General features: G+C 39.6%; 1 protein-coding gene across 1 annotated transcript; it reads right to left on the bottom strand.

Annotated features, from left to right (window-relative positions):
* Nucleotides 1-32: 32 nt before the first annotated feature.
* On the bottom strand, nt 33-19278 carry acsl2 (acyl-CoA synthetase long chain family member 2). The gene is made up of 20 exons (XM_042488195.1): nt 19109-19278; nt 11118-11368; nt 10929-11043; nt 9356-9420; nt 9153-9254; nt 8369-8468; nt 6257-6435; nt 6099-6131; nt 5841-5892; nt 5610-5683; nt 5210-5287; nt 4996-5130; nt 3516-3650; nt 2845-3013; nt 2649-2737; nt 1616-1732; nt 1382-1525; nt 1185-1286; nt 1035-1106; nt 33-936 (listed from the first exon to the last, which is right to left on the bottom strand). Exons 2-20 carry the CDS (start codon nt 11364-11366, stop codon nt 796-798), a joined length of 2151 nt encoding a protein of 716 aa, XP_042344129.1. The 5' UTR covers nt 11367-11368; nt 19109-19278; the 3' UTR covers nt 33-795.
* Nucleotides 19279-19425: the final 147 nt, after the last annotated feature.

Raw genomic sequence — 19425 nt, 5'->3', positions numbered from 1 at the left:
AAGTTGCAGAATTTCAATCACACAAAAGAGTCTTCAATTAGTATTTTTTATTTCTGTTCGATTTGACTTTACAGGAATTACTCAGTAGTTTCCTGTCGATAAATCTGAAAATAAGCAGTATATACAATTCAGCCTTTCTTTTCCAGAAAAGTTCTGCTTGAAACCCTCATTAGATTTGATGATTTAACTTCAGCTGAAGGATTACATGCTCTCACTGATTTATGAAATCTTCCAGAACCGATTAGAAAAATGCACGAGCATTGAACCAGAAGCTTATGTCATGCTGATATAAGGGCCCGACAACTGTAAAATACAAACCTACAGTTAAAGAAGCTCTACAAGCAACAATGCACCAAATACACATCAGCGTTCCTTTTCAAAATCCTTGTATGAGACACGAACAGAGCAGCGTGAATTTAATGTCTAACTTTACATCTCTGAAAGTTTTAACAACTTCTGTGATTTTCATCTCTACAACTAGACAATAACTTATCAGTAAAATCTCCCCGTGAATCACAACTCTTACTAGAAACAAAGTGGGATTGGAATTTTAAAAAAAAAATGGTTTGGTCCCATTCTGTGTTATTTTTCATGTGAAGTTAATACATTACACGTGTGCGAGAGGTGGACGTGAATTAAAACTTCTTTGATGCAAAATACCAATATTCCAAAATATATTGTATATTTTAAAATAAGGCACTGCTGGACGAACATGATTTGACTGAGGTCCCTGTTTCGTTTTAACCCTTACTGGACACTTGTAACCCTTGGGTGTTGTGTGTGAATTACTGTCATTCAAATGGCCGTCTTGCTGTACATGTTTGATATTTGTTCCTGAAAGACTCTCCGGATGTCGGCACGTCTGCTTTTCAGTGTGGGGGTGAGGAGGCCGTTGGCAATGCTGAATGTCTCGGGATGCAAATAAAGGTCCTTCACCTGAGAGGAGATGAACACAAAACCACAACAAAAGTCAGTATCAGGAGGTTTTTCGCTCTGAAATTTAACCAAGACTAATATCAGCAGAGACTCCTCACTTGTTCGAAAGACTTCAGTCCTGCTTCCTTCCCCACAGCTTTCATGTCCTCTAATACTGTGTTCTTTAAATCCTGTTGGAAGACCAATAACTCAAGTTTGAAATGCATACAACATGTTTACATTATGAAATTGGGGTTTAGATGACGTACAGGATTCTGGCACAACTCTTGATAGGATCCCACAAATCCCCGCTCTTTCGCCCAGTCAACGAATACCTCTGGGTCAGGCACAACTATGCCTATGAGATAAGACTGGTGACATGAAATGCAAGAGAAAATTAATAATTAAGCTTGTGCCACAGCAAATGTTTTGAATCTAAATCAACTGAGTATGAATCATGCTGTACCTGTAAACTATCTCCGTGCACAAACACCTGTAGCACAGGAACACAACGCATGTAGACATTTTCTATCTTCTCTGGAGCGATGTACTCTCCTTGAGACAACTTGAAAATGTGCTTCTTCCTGTCAATGATGCGTAGCGTCCCGTTCTGGCAGAGGAAACATACACATTTGCTTTCTCACAGGAGACACTGATAGATATCTGTCACTTGTAGAGTGATTATTGTGTCTAATCTTACGGGAAGCCACTGGCCCACGTCCCCGCTGTGCAGCCAGCCGTCGCTGTCCAAGGCTTCGGCCGTCCTCTCTGGGTCCTTCAGATAGCCCCTAAACACACTGGGGCCACTAATACAAATCTAATAGGACCAAGCAGTGACAAGTGTCAGCAGACTGTCTGAGGTTTTTGGTATGATGGCATCTTAAAGGGTAGGTTCTGTGATTTTCTGCCTGGACCCCTGTTTTCCCATGCTTTTGTGACGAAGCAACTAATGGGAACATCAATTTTCCAAGCTAGTCCATCGACAGTGAAACAGACTGCAATTTAACATATTTCACTGTAAGTGTTTGTTTTTGCCACTGACAGGCTCAGATTGTTGTGTTAAGTGTCTGACAGCGATGGAAAGGACCCTACAGAGACAGACCTTTCTGTTCCTTTTTGTTTAACCAGAAACCGCCCCGAAATTGCTATTGCCAAACCCTCCAGACTCCATTTAAATAAACAGTAATTTGAGCGTGTATAGAGCCAGTATATTGTAACATCTAACTGGGTGAACTAAGAGGTTATTCTTACCAAATCACAGTTGGCGATCACTGAAACAGTGCAAAGACAAACCAAGACAGTTTTTGTGAGTTTTATTTTATTTCTGTGGACTTTGAATGAAGTGGGTGTATGATGACAAAATCACTGTTTATTAAATGGAGTCTGGTGGGTTTGGCGATAGCCATTTTTGGTGCTGATTTTGGTTAAACAAAAAGGATCTTACTCCTCAACAAAAACGGTCTGTTTCTGTAAGAATCTTTTACATGATGTTGCTAGACTTTTATTATAATCATCTTCTTGTCAGAAGCAAAAAAAAAAAAAAAAAAAAAACAGCACTTTTTGTGGACGTTAATTGATTGTGCACACATATCTCAAATCATTGCAGCCTGCTGTCTCGCTCAATACCGGACCAATTTCAAAAAGTGTTCGCTCTATTAGTCACAGAACACTAAAACATTTGAGAAAGGGTCCATGTTGACAAATGCTGAGTTTACCCTTTACAAGTATCTTACCTCTCCATCTCCATTCTTTGCATAGTAGTTCATATCAGGAATGTCTACCAACTTCACTTTTGCACAAGGCAAGGGAGCACCTACATGACCTGACAAACACACATCCACATATCTGCTGAGGACAGGGTTAACCAGAATAGGCACAAAAGCACAAGCAATTTAGAGGAAAACAAGTTAAGAATCAGATGACTCTTACCTGCGCTCCAGTCTCCGGGCATGGAGAACGTGCAGCCTGCAGTGCACTCTGTTTGCCCGTAGCCCTCAAAGATCAGGCAGCCCAGAGTGGCTCTGAGGAAGGACAGCACAGTGGGGGAGATTGGTGCTGAAGCAGTCAGGGCGAAACGCAGATTACCCCCTAAACTGGCCTGAAACACAAGTTATGCTTCATTTATGTAGAACATCACAAAAGCAATCATATTGTGTGTGCAAGCAGAAAGTCCATTTTAACTGCATTTTCAACCTAGACCATATTTTCCCATCTGCAGTGGCAATACTGAGCCAAAATCTTTCAGTGTGCGTGCTTCTCCAATACACTCCTCCAGGACAAATATGCTCTGTGTGTTTTTGGCATTGATTGCTGGAATAGTTGTGCTTCCCTTGTAAAGTTTGGATACAAATTTGTTGATTATTCGCAGGGCTTCTGGCCTACATGTACCACTGTGTCAAGTACTGCAAAATATAAATAGTGACAACTGTAGAGTCCTGGATGAAAAGAAAATATGTCACAAAAGGCTAAAAACCAGTCTCTAGTTAATTAAATTAATAAAAATACATTTTTTTGTTTGAGCAATGATTTCTGAAGAAATTGTTTAAAACTATGGGAAAATATGATCCAGGTGGAAATAAAAGGAGCTTTCAGCAACTGACCTGAATCCTGTTAAACACCAGTTTGTCCCACAGACTGTTGTTACGTACAACCCCGCTGCTGAGCTCCGCCTGCTTTCTCCTCACTGCGTAGTGAAGCAAAGCCCGTCGCAGCGGAGAGGTCACAGAACCTAGGATCTTTATAGAAATTGCAGAAAATATTAACGACCAAGAATTATGGCTTAGTGCAAGATATGGAAGTTACGGAAGTTTAATGCCTTTACTTAAGAAAAAAAAGTTTTCTGAATTAACACAATTTATTTGTAACTGCAGTATTACTGTTAAAAAATGTTTAAAAAAGATAATTAAAACATTTAAATTTGAATTATTTTTCTGAATTAACATGATAATTATCAGAGAATTCTGAAAAAGTTTCATGTAAAAAAAATCTCATATTTTTCTGAGTTGACCCGACAATATCATTAATTCTAATTTAAAATAAAATAAATTTTTTTTCTTTATGTCTTTTTTATAATTTTACTTACATCTTTACTTTCCCAATAACACAAGCACCAGGAGCTTGTATATATATACTTTATTTAACCTGGCAAAAGACTCATTGAGATTTAAAATCTCTTTTCCAAGAACGACCTGGCCAAGGGGGGAGCTTAAAACATGGTTACAACAATACATACAGGCAAACAAATACAACTATCACACAATATAAAGAGCGAGCACAATCTCCAGTTAAAATGCCAAATAGAACAATCAGAAACAAAAAAATGTGCAATCATCAATTTCAGTTAACATTGGAGTAGCAGTCACATTGACCAAGATTGCTATTTTCTTGACCTTTTAAAAGTGACTTAAATTCCCCCTTAGTGATCAGCTCAGACAGTTTGAAGTCTTTCTGTAAGTTATTCCAAGTAGAAGGGGCAGCAAATTTAAAAGCTTTTTTACCAAGTTCTGTGCGAACCTTGGGGGCCAACATCAATAGAATACTGTGAGAGCGCAGGCCGTATTGATTCTTATTGATTCTGGTTTTTACACATATAAATACACAAATAAGAGGGAACCAGCCCAAGTAGACTCTTGTATATAAAAACCGACTAGTGTGAGAGCCTGCGGACGGACAGAGAAGGCCGGTGTACCTTGAACAGTGGTGTACGCGTTACCGACAGCCAGTAATGAGTAAATGAGTAAAGCACAATGGTAAACAGTGTCCAATTCTTTAGGTGCTCATCACGAACTTTTATGCCAGCCAAAATCTGCCAGAGGACGCGAAATTACATGTTTCACATCATCTGGTAGATTTTTGCATACAGCACAGGTGGCAGGTTCATCACATGGCGTTGGCATGAGGAGCACTTTCATCTGCACACACTCCTCACACCGCAGTGACACAGATCTGGTTGAAAATCAGCAAAGAATTGCTCCAACAAGATAATTATCTTGTTAATCCCAAAAAAACCCCCAAAAACATCAGAATTTTTCCTCTCAAGTGAATGCATTACGCTTTCTGGGTCTGAATCTATTTACTAACCTTGTCATAGATGCGATTGAGTAACCGTGGCACAACAGGGAAGAAGGTTGGTTTGAGGGTTTTTATGTCGTCCATAAGGAGAGAAATGTCGCCTTGGTAGAACCCTACTCTGGCCCCGTGGCAGAACATAGAGACCTGTGACAGAAGTATTGTTTACACACAAACACAAACTACAACCACAACAAAAAAGAAGTCTGGGAAGTGGATAAACTACCTGAATCATCCTCTCAAACATGTGGGCAAGCGGCAAGTAAGAGATCGACACATCCTCTTGTCGGATCACAAACGAACCCTGAGAGAGAGAGCGAGAAATAAAGTGAGCAAAGCACAGGGGAGAGATTAAGTTCAGGCAGCAGGCATACGGTGAAGCCTCGCAGGCAATCAAACACGCTGTATGGCTTTTTCAACAGCAGTTAGATAGCACAATCTTTATATGGGGGCAATTAGTTAAAGTACCTCACAGCGACAGGGGCAATCAAACAACCAATTAATCATACCATTAGACACAGCAGGGAGAAGGACAGTTTTGAGATACAGACACGCAGGCAGATGGGAAGTGATCGTAGCTGCGAGGCTGTTCTCAATTAGACAAGGAGGTGGAAGAGTAGACAGACCTCCAGGATCTTAATGACAGAGGAAGTGTTGGAGGCGATGTTGCCGTGGGTGATCATGGCTCCCTTGGGCTTCCCTGGATAAATAAACAAGACATTATTGCTGTGCCCTGCGCAGCAAAAGGAAACTGCAGCGATGCCATAAAGAGAGGTTGTTAGTGGGCAATGAAGGACACTTCTCTAATGATGTGAGTGAAGGATAATTACGCTGAGACGTATGAAATCAGACGGTACCTGTGGTTCCACTGGTGAAGCAAACCACGGCCAGATCCTGAGGCTGGGGCGGCTACAGCAGGCAGCAATAAAACATGAGAATATGACAACAGGCTTCCTCCACTCTTAATTAAAGTCCTGTTTACAAGTGAGTGTTAATGATATCTTATGGGACAGGAGCAACGGTAAAACTGTCATCCGAGCATTTAGTGGGGGATTAGCTATTTACTGTAACCAGTTTGATGCGGTGATGTAGCAGCTGAGAGACCATAAACTCACCATGGGATCTTTGAGGTTCTGCCTTCCCAGTTCCTAAGATGTGGACAAGGAGGAGTTATTCATATCAATTTACATATCACAATTGATGACTAAATTAAAGGGGACTCATTTGAATGAGTCTGCATTATAGGGTTAGAGCGCTCCCCCCTTCTGCTCACCATGAGCTGCTCCAGCTTCAAAACCTCCACCTCGCAGTTCTTTGCCCTCTCCACAAAAGCATCGCTGAAATTGTTAAATAGAACCAGGCAGGAGAGTGTCGGAGTCACGCCTTTCTCCTTGTTCTCCAACAAAGACGCTGCCTTCTCCTCCCGGTCACAGATCACCAGAGAGATCTCCGCTAAGAACAAACCGCGACACACAGAAAGGGTCAACTTTAGGATGATGAAGCGTCACAATAGCAGAAGTACAAGAACTGATGCATAGACAACTAAAAATATAAATACCAAATACATTATAAACATATGCTATATACAACTGAAGCATGAAAAAAAATATCAAAAATACACCAACATAAATAGTACAGTGTGTAATAACAACTGACATTGTAAAGGAATAGTTCATGTCAAACGTTTTTACTCCACTACAGCTTTCTGACCCATGACTAAGATTTTCTAATATAAATAAGTAATAAGCTTTTAAAGTACAATACACGGTTAAAGATAAAAACCAGTGATACAAACCCTTTCTGACTTTCAACCACTTACAAAAAAAGCCCTGTCTATGAGATGTTGCACTAAACTGTGTCTTCCCCTCCAGACCAAAAGAGGTGAATTATTGAATATTTAACAATAAAGAAAGATTGGGATAACTGTAAAAATAAAATAAAATACATTTGTAAAGCAAAACTTTACCCTAACCTATCTGTCATCCCCACCCTCATTTTTCTGAAAAACCTGTAAGTTTACTTTTATCCTTTAAGTGCATTTAGCGGATAATACATAAGTAGGATTCTGAAAGTAATACCTGTAATTAAGTGTAACTTTTACAAATACTTCTACTAAAGGAACGGTTATAAGTACTTCTTCCACTATTGTATCCTACATAATGTGTATCCAGTTATCTCCTATATTATCTCCTACATTCATTATTCCTATGAATGTACATACATATGAACATACACATATAAGATACAAACATAGGTTTGAACATAGAAACACACAAACACACATACATACAAACATACGTACGAACATACATACAGGGTTCCTTCACATTTTCATAGACAACATTTCAATACCTTTTCATGACTTTTTAAGGACATATACTAAAATTCAATGACCATGCACGATTGATAACATGAACAGGACTGTACTGAATAATTTACTCCAATTGTCAATTATTGTATGAAATCTAAACGGCAACATTTTCCATTCTCTTAAGATTGGCTTTTTTTTTTGTGACATTACGTAGAAGGTTATCCACAGAGGAGTACTGTAACAGTTAGTTTTATTACACATAACAAAATTCCATGACTTTTCTGGGCCTGGAAAAATCAGATTGTAAAATTCCATGACTATTCCAGGTTTTCCATGACCATGGAAACCCTGTATATACTGTACGTACAAACTTAGAAACAAACACATAAAAAGAAAACATTTATATATATAATATGTTGAACAACCAGTAACAAAATTCATAGTATAGGATATCAGAAAAGTCAAGAGTATAGCATGTTGAAAAAACTGTTAGTCATTGTATAGTATTTTAAAAAAAAATCACAGTATAGCTTGTTGGAAAAACTGTTTTAGTTATAGTATAGTATGTTGAAAAAAAATCATAGAATAGCATGTTTAAAAACTCACTGTATAGTATTTTGGAAAAAAAGTCAGTCTAGTATGTCAAAAAAAAGTCATATATAGTACGTCAGAAGGTAAAAAAAAAAAAAAGCATAGAATGTCAGTATAGTATAGCTATAGCTATATATAGCTAAGTATAGCTGAGTTAAAACACGTGGAAAAACACCAAAAAGTTGTTATACAAAAATTAAACCTTCATGCATACATACGAACATAGAATGTACAAACATAACGGACATGCATACACACAAACACACATTTACATCTGCATACATAGTCACTGTGTATTGCGCAACACTAAGGTGTGATGATATGGCTAAGGTTTGATATGGGAGGCTGGCTGACATGACAGTGACCAAGTCTAAATGTTGTGGGGAGCTATTGATTTAAATAATGATAAAATCTCATTAACCACCTGATAATGAGATTTCATAGTTATTTATTTTGGCTATTTTTACATGTAGGTTTTCTCACCCAGGTTGAGTATGTGGACCATGGCCTCCAGCCCCAGCGTGTCATACAGTGGCACCACCGCCATGGAGTAGGTGTAGCAGGCTAACTCTGAGATGATCCACTGTCACCAGCAGAGGGAGATAGAGCAACACAATTAGACTCATTTCCAGCTGTCATGCACTACTGAGTACTTGTTGAGAGAGATATCTAAACATTTGGGAGTTATGCATAATGATCTACATTGCCATGCATTTCATATTTACAAAACAAACAAAACCACAGTCAAAATACAAAACAGCAGTCAGTGTGTAGATAGGTCTGATGAGAGGTTAAGGGCTCTGATGGAGCAGAAAATTATCTTTCTCTTTCACTCTACACGGGAGTGACAAAAATGGCCTTGCCTGACGGATATATTAAAAAATGATTTTGGGAGCAGGCGCGCTCCAATATTAGCTGCCCTGGAGACCCACTTTCCCCACAAGCACTCTGCTCACGAGATGAATAAAGGCAAACACACTTTGAGGACAGACAAAAACAAATCATACTTTAATTTTCAGAATTCACAGAAGAAATGTGAAGCTGATATGGGTTAAGGGTAGGGGCAAACCTCTTTGGAAATGTGTGTATGAGAAAATATTAACCCAGGTGAAATACAAGCTTGAACTGTTGGGCTTTTTGGAAGTTCATGGCTCAATAATCTTAAAAGGCAAGAAACATCTATTTCTTAAGAGCCATTCTAAAACTTACAGCCAACCAGTGAGCTACAAACAAACATCACACTACAAAAACAGCGACAGGTCCATACCTCTGGTCTGTTTTGTGCAAAAATCCCAACAAATTGCTGCGGGTTTGGCTGGCAGCCTTTGGCCAACAGCCCAGAGCCGAGCACCTGTGCCCGCTCCGCCACCTGAAGGATTAGAGACACTTAGTCAACAAACAGCACAGAGTAATGTGTTACACAGAAATACCGTGATGACGGCAGGAGGAAAATACTAAAACGTGTCATACCTCAGTGTAGGAGATCCACTCGTACGGCTGCCCTGGCTTTCTGAAGCCAAGACACGGGCCATTTCCTGAAGAGACAGTTGAGTCACCTCAGTTCACACATATGCAAAATTTTCGGTGGGTTGTCTGTTATATGTTGCAATTTTTACCTGAACAGACTTTATATCTTTAATATCAAATTTCTACATAAAACCGAAAACAAGAAAAAGTTGTGTGGTATTTAGTGGGGATGTACAATAATATTGGCACGTCATCAGCATCGGTAGATATTGGCTTTAAAATGACGACGTCTTGTCGTCTTATTAGATTACCTTTTTTTGTTCTGGTCATTTTGACTGTCCTACACTTCTCTCTGTTAGGCTTGATTGTTGATGTCTGTTTTTATTATTTCCTGAGTTCCTGCCTTTGCTTTGTCTGTCAAAGCACTTTGTAAAAAACTGTTTTTAAAAGTGCTATATAATATAGTTATTATTATTATATCAGAATCGGCTAATATGCTGATTTCTGTTGATATCACAAACCGTTTTTTGTTGGGGTTTTTTTGGGGTTTTTTTTACTGACCAAGTGAACATGTCCAAAACATCACGTCAACCATCAAGTATTTTTATTATTTTGCACAATGAATAATATTACCTATGTTTTAAAGCAGTGTATTCTATGTCTCTATCTGCTGTTGGGCCATCACGATAAGAGTATGCATTACATGATGTTAAAAGTGTATATGAAAGAAAGTGTATATATCGATATGGGTATTGTTTATCGGCCAAATGAATTGTTATATATTGGCATATCAGATATCTGCAAAAATTCCAATATTGTGTATCCCTAGTATTTAAATATCCAGAGGGTATGATTTTCCAGTACCGTCAAAAACTAAAGACGCTCCTCTTTCTAATAAACTGATGCAAAGATGCTGTATTGAGGCGAAGTAGTGCACAGCATGCACCACCAAAGGTCAGTCTCTACCGGTGGAACAAGCAGCTGAGCTGAGAATGACAGCGACTGTGAGTGGTGGGGATAACATTACAGGACTAGAAAAACAGAATAATGCCTCTGCCCCCGTTTGGAAGTATTGCCACATATAACCGTATCTTGACACAACTTCTTGCAACTACAAAAGTAGTTTATAGTAGTTGATTTTATTCAACACATTATCTAACTCAGCCCACTCATGTGTCAGTACCTGCTGTGGCAAAAGTTATATCAGGTCCTCTAGCTTATTATTCTGTGGTCCACTTCATAATCCATTTGAATCCAATAAGACTTGTCTAAGTAGGCTAATTGCTTATAGCACTGTAGGCAATGACTTCTTTAACCCCTTTTATATATATATATATATATATATATATAAAAATATATATATATACTGAAATGTCTTAACAGTTTCAGGGCATGAAAAATAGATACCATCAAAGCCTGGCAGACAATACTACGACTACCGTGTGCATTTAATAAGTTTTCACAGAACGGCAGCAAACTGACTTTTCTCAGTGTTAATCGTCCTCTGCTCTGATATGATAAATCGTAAAATTGTAGGATAAATGTAATGCGTTGTGAATACATCCCTTGTTATCACCTGCAATCCTCAGGCCTCTCTGGAACATGTCATAGGCCGTCCTTGTGTCATCGTAGTAAAACTCAAGGAGTGAGTCATCTTTAAGTAGAGCCGATCGTCTGCAGCTGGGATCTCCCTGCAACAAACACTTCTATCAAACACCTGAATACTCCTTAAAACCACAATTTACCATTTACACAAGTCACTCACGTTCACAGCTACAGACTGGGCTTGCAGATCACAGGGAGGACGCATGGGTCGAGGACGGGTGACCAGCCAGTACGCGGTGAGAGAGGCGAGGGCTCCTAAACCCAGCAGAGAGGAGGGTGACAGAGACAGGGAGGACAGGGAGAAGGAGGACAGGGGCAGAGACGGCAGGAGACCCCAGAGGTCCTCAGATTCAGATCCTTTGAGTCCAGCGCTGTAGCGTAGTGACCTTAACCACTCCTGGAAATGCATAGCTGAGAGAAGAAAAAGAAAGAGAGGCAACATCCTCAGTGTAACACGAGGAAATTATATGGTGCGTTTACATCCCAAACATTTCATTGTGCTGGAATTTAAAAAATGCAGAAGGCACCACAGTAAACATGTAGTAGGTTGAATCAGGCATTGTGTGCCTAGTCAATTGCAATATGCACTTTTCGCACTTTTCTGTGAATGTTTTTAAATTGTTGTGTTTACATATTTTCCTTTGCATTTTTTTCTGCTTAAGTGGGTGCAAGTTACTTTTTTGTCTGGCTTTGCTTTTATCATCATTCTTCTGTCATCTCTTTTGCTGCACTGTGAAACGTTTGAAGTAGTAGTGGTAGTACTGATAGTAGTAGATATTTGGGACTGCAACTAATGATTATATTCATTAACAACTAATCTACTGATAGGTGCACAGGATATATCTTGTTGAAAATGTAAACTAAAACAAAAATATAAGGAATCAAAATTGAGATTGTTTGTTTATGCCATGTGTTGTATTTAGCATTGCTATTATTATTGTAGTTTTTCTTTATTAATTTTCTGTCTGTGAAATGCCAAAGTATAATGAGGCACATTACAACAGACACCAAGATTAAAAAAATGCCACTTTTTTCCACCCAACAGTCCAAATTACTGAGAGTTAAAATTTTCACAATTTTAATGATACAAATCAGAGAAAAGCAGCAAAATGGAATATATAACAAGCTGAAAGCAGTGAATGTCTGACATTTTTGCTTGATAGATGACCTCCAGCAGTACTTTTATCAGTAAAAAAAACATATTTACCGACAGATTTCTCTAATACCAAAGAGCAGCAGTTCAATTGGATTTTCATTGGAGAAATGCAATGAAGTAAAGAGAGATATCCTTTTACTATTTATCAGCTGTAACTGCATCACTTCAGGATTTTCTAGACCACAAAATAAACTCACTACAACTGTATTAAAAAAGAAATTACCACTGGATCAGTCCTGGACACAAATTTGTGGTTCCTAGTATAGCAAAGGCATGACTCACCCTACTTTGCATCTGAGACTAGTACTTGTTGCCTTCGTTGTCTGGGTGGGTTAGGTTTAAGCATGAGGTGTGGGATTGGTTAAGGTCAGGGTAAAAATATCAGGGTAAGCAAATTCGAAGCAGAGTAATGCAGAGTAGGGTGGGTCATGCCTTTGCTATCCTAAGAAATGCAAGTTTGCGTCCTGAAAAATAAACAAGACGGTTTAGAAATGCACTCCTGTGACAAAGTCAGACTATTAATGGACAGCACCAGCAACATATCATCTTTTTTAATTCCGTGCATTCTTACTCCTTGTCGAAACATAGTGCCTACATTACCCAAAATACAACTCAACCGCCAACAGTTCAGTTGGTTCTGATGTGTTATGCTAGTCGTGGCTAAAGAGGCCTCGATGAGGAGCTGCAGAGGTCTGGTGAGCTCACCTCTTTCAAACTCCTCTCTCTCTCCATCAGATTTGATTGCTTTTCAAACTTTGTCTTCAGTCCCAATCGACGCTGACTCAAGTGACATCATTTGACGCTATTTTTCAGACTTTGCGTAGGTCCCTCTGGAGCCACAAAAGGTTTTATACAACTTCCTCAGACCTGTAAACACTATGATGTGTAATATTGGTGTTTACCTTCAAACATCTCTCCCACTATCTACCACAGTAAATCTGTTCATATATTATAATCAAGCTTAAACACAGAAGGCAACAAAACCTTGAAGAAAATGCAATTAAAAACATCATTCTGCTTCTGAAACAGTCAAATACCAAGAGTCTGGTTAAAAGGCTGAACCACGCTGGGCCACAGGCTTGGCATTGCTCAGAGAGAAGAAGAGAAGAAAAGGCCTGGGCTGTTTACAGGGGTGGGGGGGGGGGGGAGAGAGACACCAGGAAGTAATAACGATTGGCTTAACAGAAACAGGCGCCGAGGTTACTTTCAGTCATGTTGTGCCACTCTCTCATTCAGAGAGACTCGGGGTGCGTACAGTAGCGAAGGGCTGGTGGTGGTGAGATAGGGTGAGGGGGAGGATCAGCTAAATCCACCCCCTTGATCCCCTGCCAGAGACTTTATTGTTCATATCAGAACTGAATGAAAGAGGGGAAAGGCTTCTTGAGAATAATCTATAGCCTCAAAACAAACGCTGGCAGCGTTCCCCAAACACAAACTGAAAATATGCATGAAAACTGCTCATTTCACCCCCTCGAACAAACCACTTCATCTTGCACCAGGCAAGGAATTCACCTCCCTGAATGAGTCTCCGCTTGCCCACATCCACCCCCCTCCCTGAACACCCCTCAACCTCTCACCCACTTTCTCCCCCGGTGCCCAATAGGAGAGGGGATAAAGAGTGATATCATACCCCTCCCTCCTGTTCAACCAGGCCGCTCCTGCGCTGCCTCCCTTCCCCAGCATCGGCAAAGTGATGCCACGCTCGTCCTCAGAGGATTCATAATCTGCTTTAAGCATCAATTTATCTGAATTAAAACTGAGTTGCCACTTCACACCTGCTGGAGCAACAGAAGCAGCTGGTGATCCCCTTGAGTTCTTTCACTGGGTAAATAAATGAGAAACAAAAGGGCTTTTTGGAACGTGACACATCAAAAAAAAATGACAGTCCACTGTGAAGAGAGCTTCCTGTAGCCTCTCTCTGTCTCCCTCCATTGCTCCCTCCTCTCTCACCCTCCCATTCATAAGCGCTATTGTCAAGGCCCCAGACAGGGGCCATTGTGCTCACAGCTTTTACTCCCTGGAAGACATGAAACAAAAGAAATGGCAAACACATGTGAAAATATACTGAAGGAATACAAATGCACCTTCACAGTCCCTGCTGGGGGAGAAAACCCTGAATGTTGTGGCGGTTCACACCTAAATTTACACTCAGAGGGCTGATTTCATAGCAGGGCATGTGTGCTAGCATCTAAAACAATAACAATGGATTAAAAGTGTGTTTAGGCGGCTAAATGATGCTTGAGCTAACCCACCAAATTTGTTAAAAAATGGAAATAAATTGACCTTTTGTTGTGGAGTGCATGCAGAGTGCTGATTAACAGAGGGACAACAGGCATGTAACAGATAGCCTGAGGCACTCAGCACGTCTGTGCACATTTAGTCCATCTGACAAGCAGAGACAGAGCTGAGAGACACTCAGGGCTGCTGTGTACTGCGTGGCAGAATATGGAGTGCAAGAAAACAGAAACCAAAAACTGGTTTTCAAAAGAATCTGGCATGAAATCAGTCTAACTTTATGGGTTCAACCGTCAAACCTTGTTTGTACGCCAAGTTTTGGGGGCTCACACGGAACGCAATGAGCCTCATCTAAAGTGAACAACACTAGGACAGGTGAGAAACCAGTAAAAACTAAAAATAGGAGGTGAAAGAAATTATAGAAGTCCTGACAATTTCATTTTTTAAACTATTTAATAGCAAAATCACAACCTTATTTTAGGTCAGTTGGGGGCTTAAATGTAGAAGTTGAGCATTAATGTAGAGTAATTACATGGAAACATTTTTTCCAATGTTTAGGCTAATAATTGCTACTTATCTTCATAGTAAGCTTTTGGTAGGCTACAATCAAGGGACAGTACACCCGAAAAATCAACACGACATGTTTTCCTCTTACACGTGGTGCTATTTATCAGTCTCGTTTGTTTTGGTGTGAGTTGCTGAGTGTTGGAGATATCTGCCTTCTAACCAACAGAATGGGATTAGATGGCACTCCGCTTGTGGAGATCAAAGTGCTAAAAAAATACATTTTGATAGTCAAGAACGATGTCTCCCTCCAGAAATCATGACCTGGTTACTAAATAATTCACAGACCTTCATGTGAGCATTTTTATGAAGGGACTATTTTTTTTCCACAAAACTACACCCGTCAACAGTATCACAGTGCAGAAGGAAGCGTGTATTTACTCACGGATGACAGGCTTGTGTTGGTGTGAGCCCCAGATGTAAACATTACTGACGTCCTGCTCAGCTGAGCTGGAACTTTAGCGAGCCCAGGGGAGCTATGTGGACCTCTTTTTGTATTGCCGAACTACACCTGCCAACCGTATCACCATGCAAAAGGAAGCATGCATCTACTGCTCATCTAGCTTCCCTGAGCGAGCTGTGTTACAGCTAAGCTTAGAAGGATACCATTTATGTTCCCATCTCATGCCGTCGCGAGCACGAACCTCTCGACCATGAGTAGATGCACTCTTCCTTCTGATCCGTGATCCGATTGTCGGCTGTAGTTCGGTAGAAAGAAAATAGTTCCTACATGAAACTGTTCACAACAAGGTGTGTGGGTTTTATAGACTTTTTGGTCGAGCCTGAGGGCATGGAAAAGCAGTCAAGGCTTCTTTTAAATAAATGTATGCATGCATTTTTATCGTAAGCAGACAGAAACGGACTGACCTTGATGATGTTCTTTCAGTAATAAAGTGTATTTTCCTGTTAAGTTAAACTTAAAATATAGATTGGGTCTTCCTGCAGAGACAGAATTAAGTCCCCTTAAAAGGAAAATGAGTGCTTAGATTTAGTCCCTGAATTACATGAAGAGTGACAAGAGAATCTGCACAGTGGCCGACAGGACTTCTGTGGTGATGGGAGCAATGCCGGGGAATGCTTCTCCCTGACCCAGAAAACTACAGGAGGTGACGTGAGGAGGGGGGAGGTTTTTATGAGAGAGAGGCGACAGCACTTTGCAACCACACATGCAGCAATGGCAATGAACTCTGTTCACTTTCCATTCATGGAATGTAGTACTATAAGTACATTTACTCAAGTACTGTATTAAGTACAAATTTCAGGTACCTGTGCTTTACTTGAGTATCTTCTTTTCAAGTCAGTTTATACTTTTACTCCGCTACGTTTCAGAGAGAAATATTGTACTTTTTGCTTCACCACATGTACCTGACAGCTTTAGTTACTATACAGATTAGGCTTTTTGCATTAAAAAGAGTTTATAAAATATGATGTTTTGTAAATTAAATTACTAAACAGTTTATACACGTACAGCTGCATTGATTAGTTGATTAATCAATCAGTTGACTGAAAACAAATTAATTGCCAACTACTTAAAATAGTTTCTTTTATTTTTTTTTTATATTGCTGTTTTTTTTCTGTTTTAATAATTTTGAGTTTTCTCTTTTTCTTTTTTTAGTTTTATAATTTTGTTATTTTTGAGTTTTTGTTTTTATTTGTTTTTTTTAAAAAAAAAATATATATATATATATATTGCACTGGATACTTTTACTTTTAATACTTAAGTGTTTTTTTCTGATTAAACTTACTAACTTTCACTTAAGTAAAATTTTCAATGCAGGTCTTTTATTTGTAAGAGAGTATTTTTGCAGTGTGGTGTCAGTACTTTTACGTAAGTAAAGGATCTGAATACCTCTTCCACCACTGTCCATGTGCCACAACAAATGAATGGTCCGATCGAGGGGAGATGAGGAGAGAGGGGAGACACGTGAGGCTGGCCGGGGCGTCGGGGGAAAACCAGCAAGAGAGAAAGAACCAAACGCACTGGTGTTTTCCGGCTGTGATTCCCAAATGAAGCGTGAAGAACACAGACACACACTCTGTCACAATGAAGTTTTTCTTGTCGAGGGGGGAAGGAGGTGAAGAATGAATGAGAAAGACCACCACACATCCTGCACGTAGAAAACACCTTCACTTTCCACAAGATGCTCATGAGTCTCCCATGGTCTCAAATTCTCACAGACAATGCAACATTTGTGAACCCCCCAGACTGAAGTGTCAAGTAACTAAGCAGCACCAGGTTCAGACATCACTATACAGGGGTAATCTTCCATATTAAGTTTTCTGGCACAACACCTCATAGTTCACATTTGAATCAGTGAGTGTTTTTGTGCGACAGGGCAGATCATCCAGGCCTGCACAACACACAAGCCTCAGCTGACACACGTGCTCTGTAACTGTCAAACACTCCAGAAAGAATGGCAGAGAGCTGGCGTCTCGCCGTGTGGACAACTTCAAACATGTTGCATGCGCCGGAGTATGCAGGTGAAGAATGAATACTCAGACAAAATAAGTCAAACATAGCAACAATGTCCTCATCCTTTTTCCATATCTGAATAAAGGGTCTAAGGATAGTATATAGAATTGAGTCATAAAATGCTCTTATTGAGCTTGGTTTTATTTCCCCTTTTCATATTGTGTTTATAAACATGACTGTTCCCTTTTTTTAACACACAAAATATCACTTGGACTGACCATGTAGCAGAGCCTAATTTATTCTAATAATTATCTGATATCGTTTTAATCTCAGAATTATTTCTCGGTATCAGTGGACCCAACTTCTCACCTACAACGTAGCTTTTTTTGTATTGTTTGCGTGGTGGAGGTACAATATTACGCTGTGTGCAGAGTGAAGTTAGTTAAACATTTAACCTTCTAGAAAATGCCACGTGCAAAGATTATAATATTAGACGGCAAGTCAATGGATGGTATCATTGCCTCTGTGAAACAGGTGCCCCTTTCTGCAAGGTCTGCTACTGGCTGCGTAGACACGCTGTTGGATGCTGAGGATGAGTTATTATCAGTGGTATTATCAGTAACTAGCTAGTGTATAACTCAGGGTAATCTATGCAGTTTGTATTTTAACAGGGTTAGGGTTAGGATTACACTAAATTACCTTTGTTCCTGTTCACAAGTGTGGTGCCGTGGCCCACAGTCACATCAGTATAATAACGTTGGAATGATTTACTGAACTGGTGCTGTTTTTTTATACCACACATTGAATGTTTAGGATGTTTATTTCAGGACCAGGTGTGCTCTGCTACAGTGCAGCCCGCTGTGTCCGTCTCTGCCACTCACTCTCACACTCAACATGGATAAAAGTACAATCAGCATTCTTCAGACGGCGGTAGATTCTCTATTTGGACATTGTAGTGTATTTGTGGAATTGTCGGTCTGATATTGTAAAAAAAAAAAAAAAAAAAAAAAATTCAAATCAGATTATCAAAATATTCTGGCGGCCCAGATATTATTGATAGAGGGCCATTTTTAGCCCGCGAGCCGGACGTTGCCAATCACTAGGTGTGGTATGTGATATATTAAAGAGAAAGCCCCATTAGGGATATTTGTGGTTTGCTAAATAAGGCCACATGACTTGACTTGTCCTTAACAGGACTGTTATAACAAAAGAATGTCAGGAAACCTACAAATCAGTGTTTAAAGTGTCCACAGCAGCAGTTTGGATGAGAGACAAAACACCACAGGAATGTGGCGCATGTGTGACAGTTACACATTAAGTACAACTCAGGTCTTTTAAAGAATTTGGAAGCACACTGCACAAAAAATATCAATAAAACTTAAGGCCTCTGCAGCATGAAGTCATTCCACAAATATTGCAATGGTGTAAAAACACAATGAGGTCAATTTAAGTTAAAGCTTCAGTTGAGAAAAGCAAATCTCACAGAGGAGGCGTCATTAAGAACCATCAGATGTGTTTTGATTGCAGCATCACTGTGAACTAGGCCACTGCGATCCTGTATTTCATCCATTTAAAGGCAACACTCTTTAAAACGTTATGCAACAGTTTGTTAACAGGTTGATTCATTTCCACAGTAAAACAAACTCTCAGCTCGACAGTCTGGACTCTCAGCGGGCTGCTCACAAAGTTATCTTACTTTGAGATCGGAATCTGAGCCTTCGTTGATTTAGATTGTTTCTGTAACGAGCTGCAAATAAACAAAGACAAACCAAGTGAAACTCACCTCGGTAAACCACGCTGGCTTCCAGTTGTTTCTTAGATTGTGCTCCACAGTTATAACTTCGGCTGCAGAGCCATCGAAATCTGTCCACACGTCAAGCTGTAAACGGTGTACGTACATCTCCGGTCAAAACCTTCAAAATAAAATGTGACTGATGAAATCCGTGTGCACAGATAAAGTTCACCCTGATAAATCATTTAAAATGAGAAAAACGAGTAGATTTAAAAAAAAAAAAAAAAAAAAATAAAAAAAAAGATCTAACTACTGATATATCATAACATTCAACGTTATTGCAAACAAAAAATAATAAATGTAAGGAG

The sequence above is a fragment of the Plectropomus leopardus genome, chromosome 6, assembly GCF_008729295.1.
Source record: "Plectropomus leopardus isolate mb chromosome 6, YSFRI_Pleo_2.0, whole genome shotgun sequence".
In the NCBI taxonomy this organism is placed as follows: domain Eukaryota; kingdom Metazoa; phylum Chordata; class Actinopteri; order Perciformes; family Serranidae; genus Plectropomus; species Plectropomus leopardus.
The sequence above is the reverse complement of the archived record's forward strand: the minus strand, read 5'-3'. Positions and strand labels throughout refer to the sequence as shown.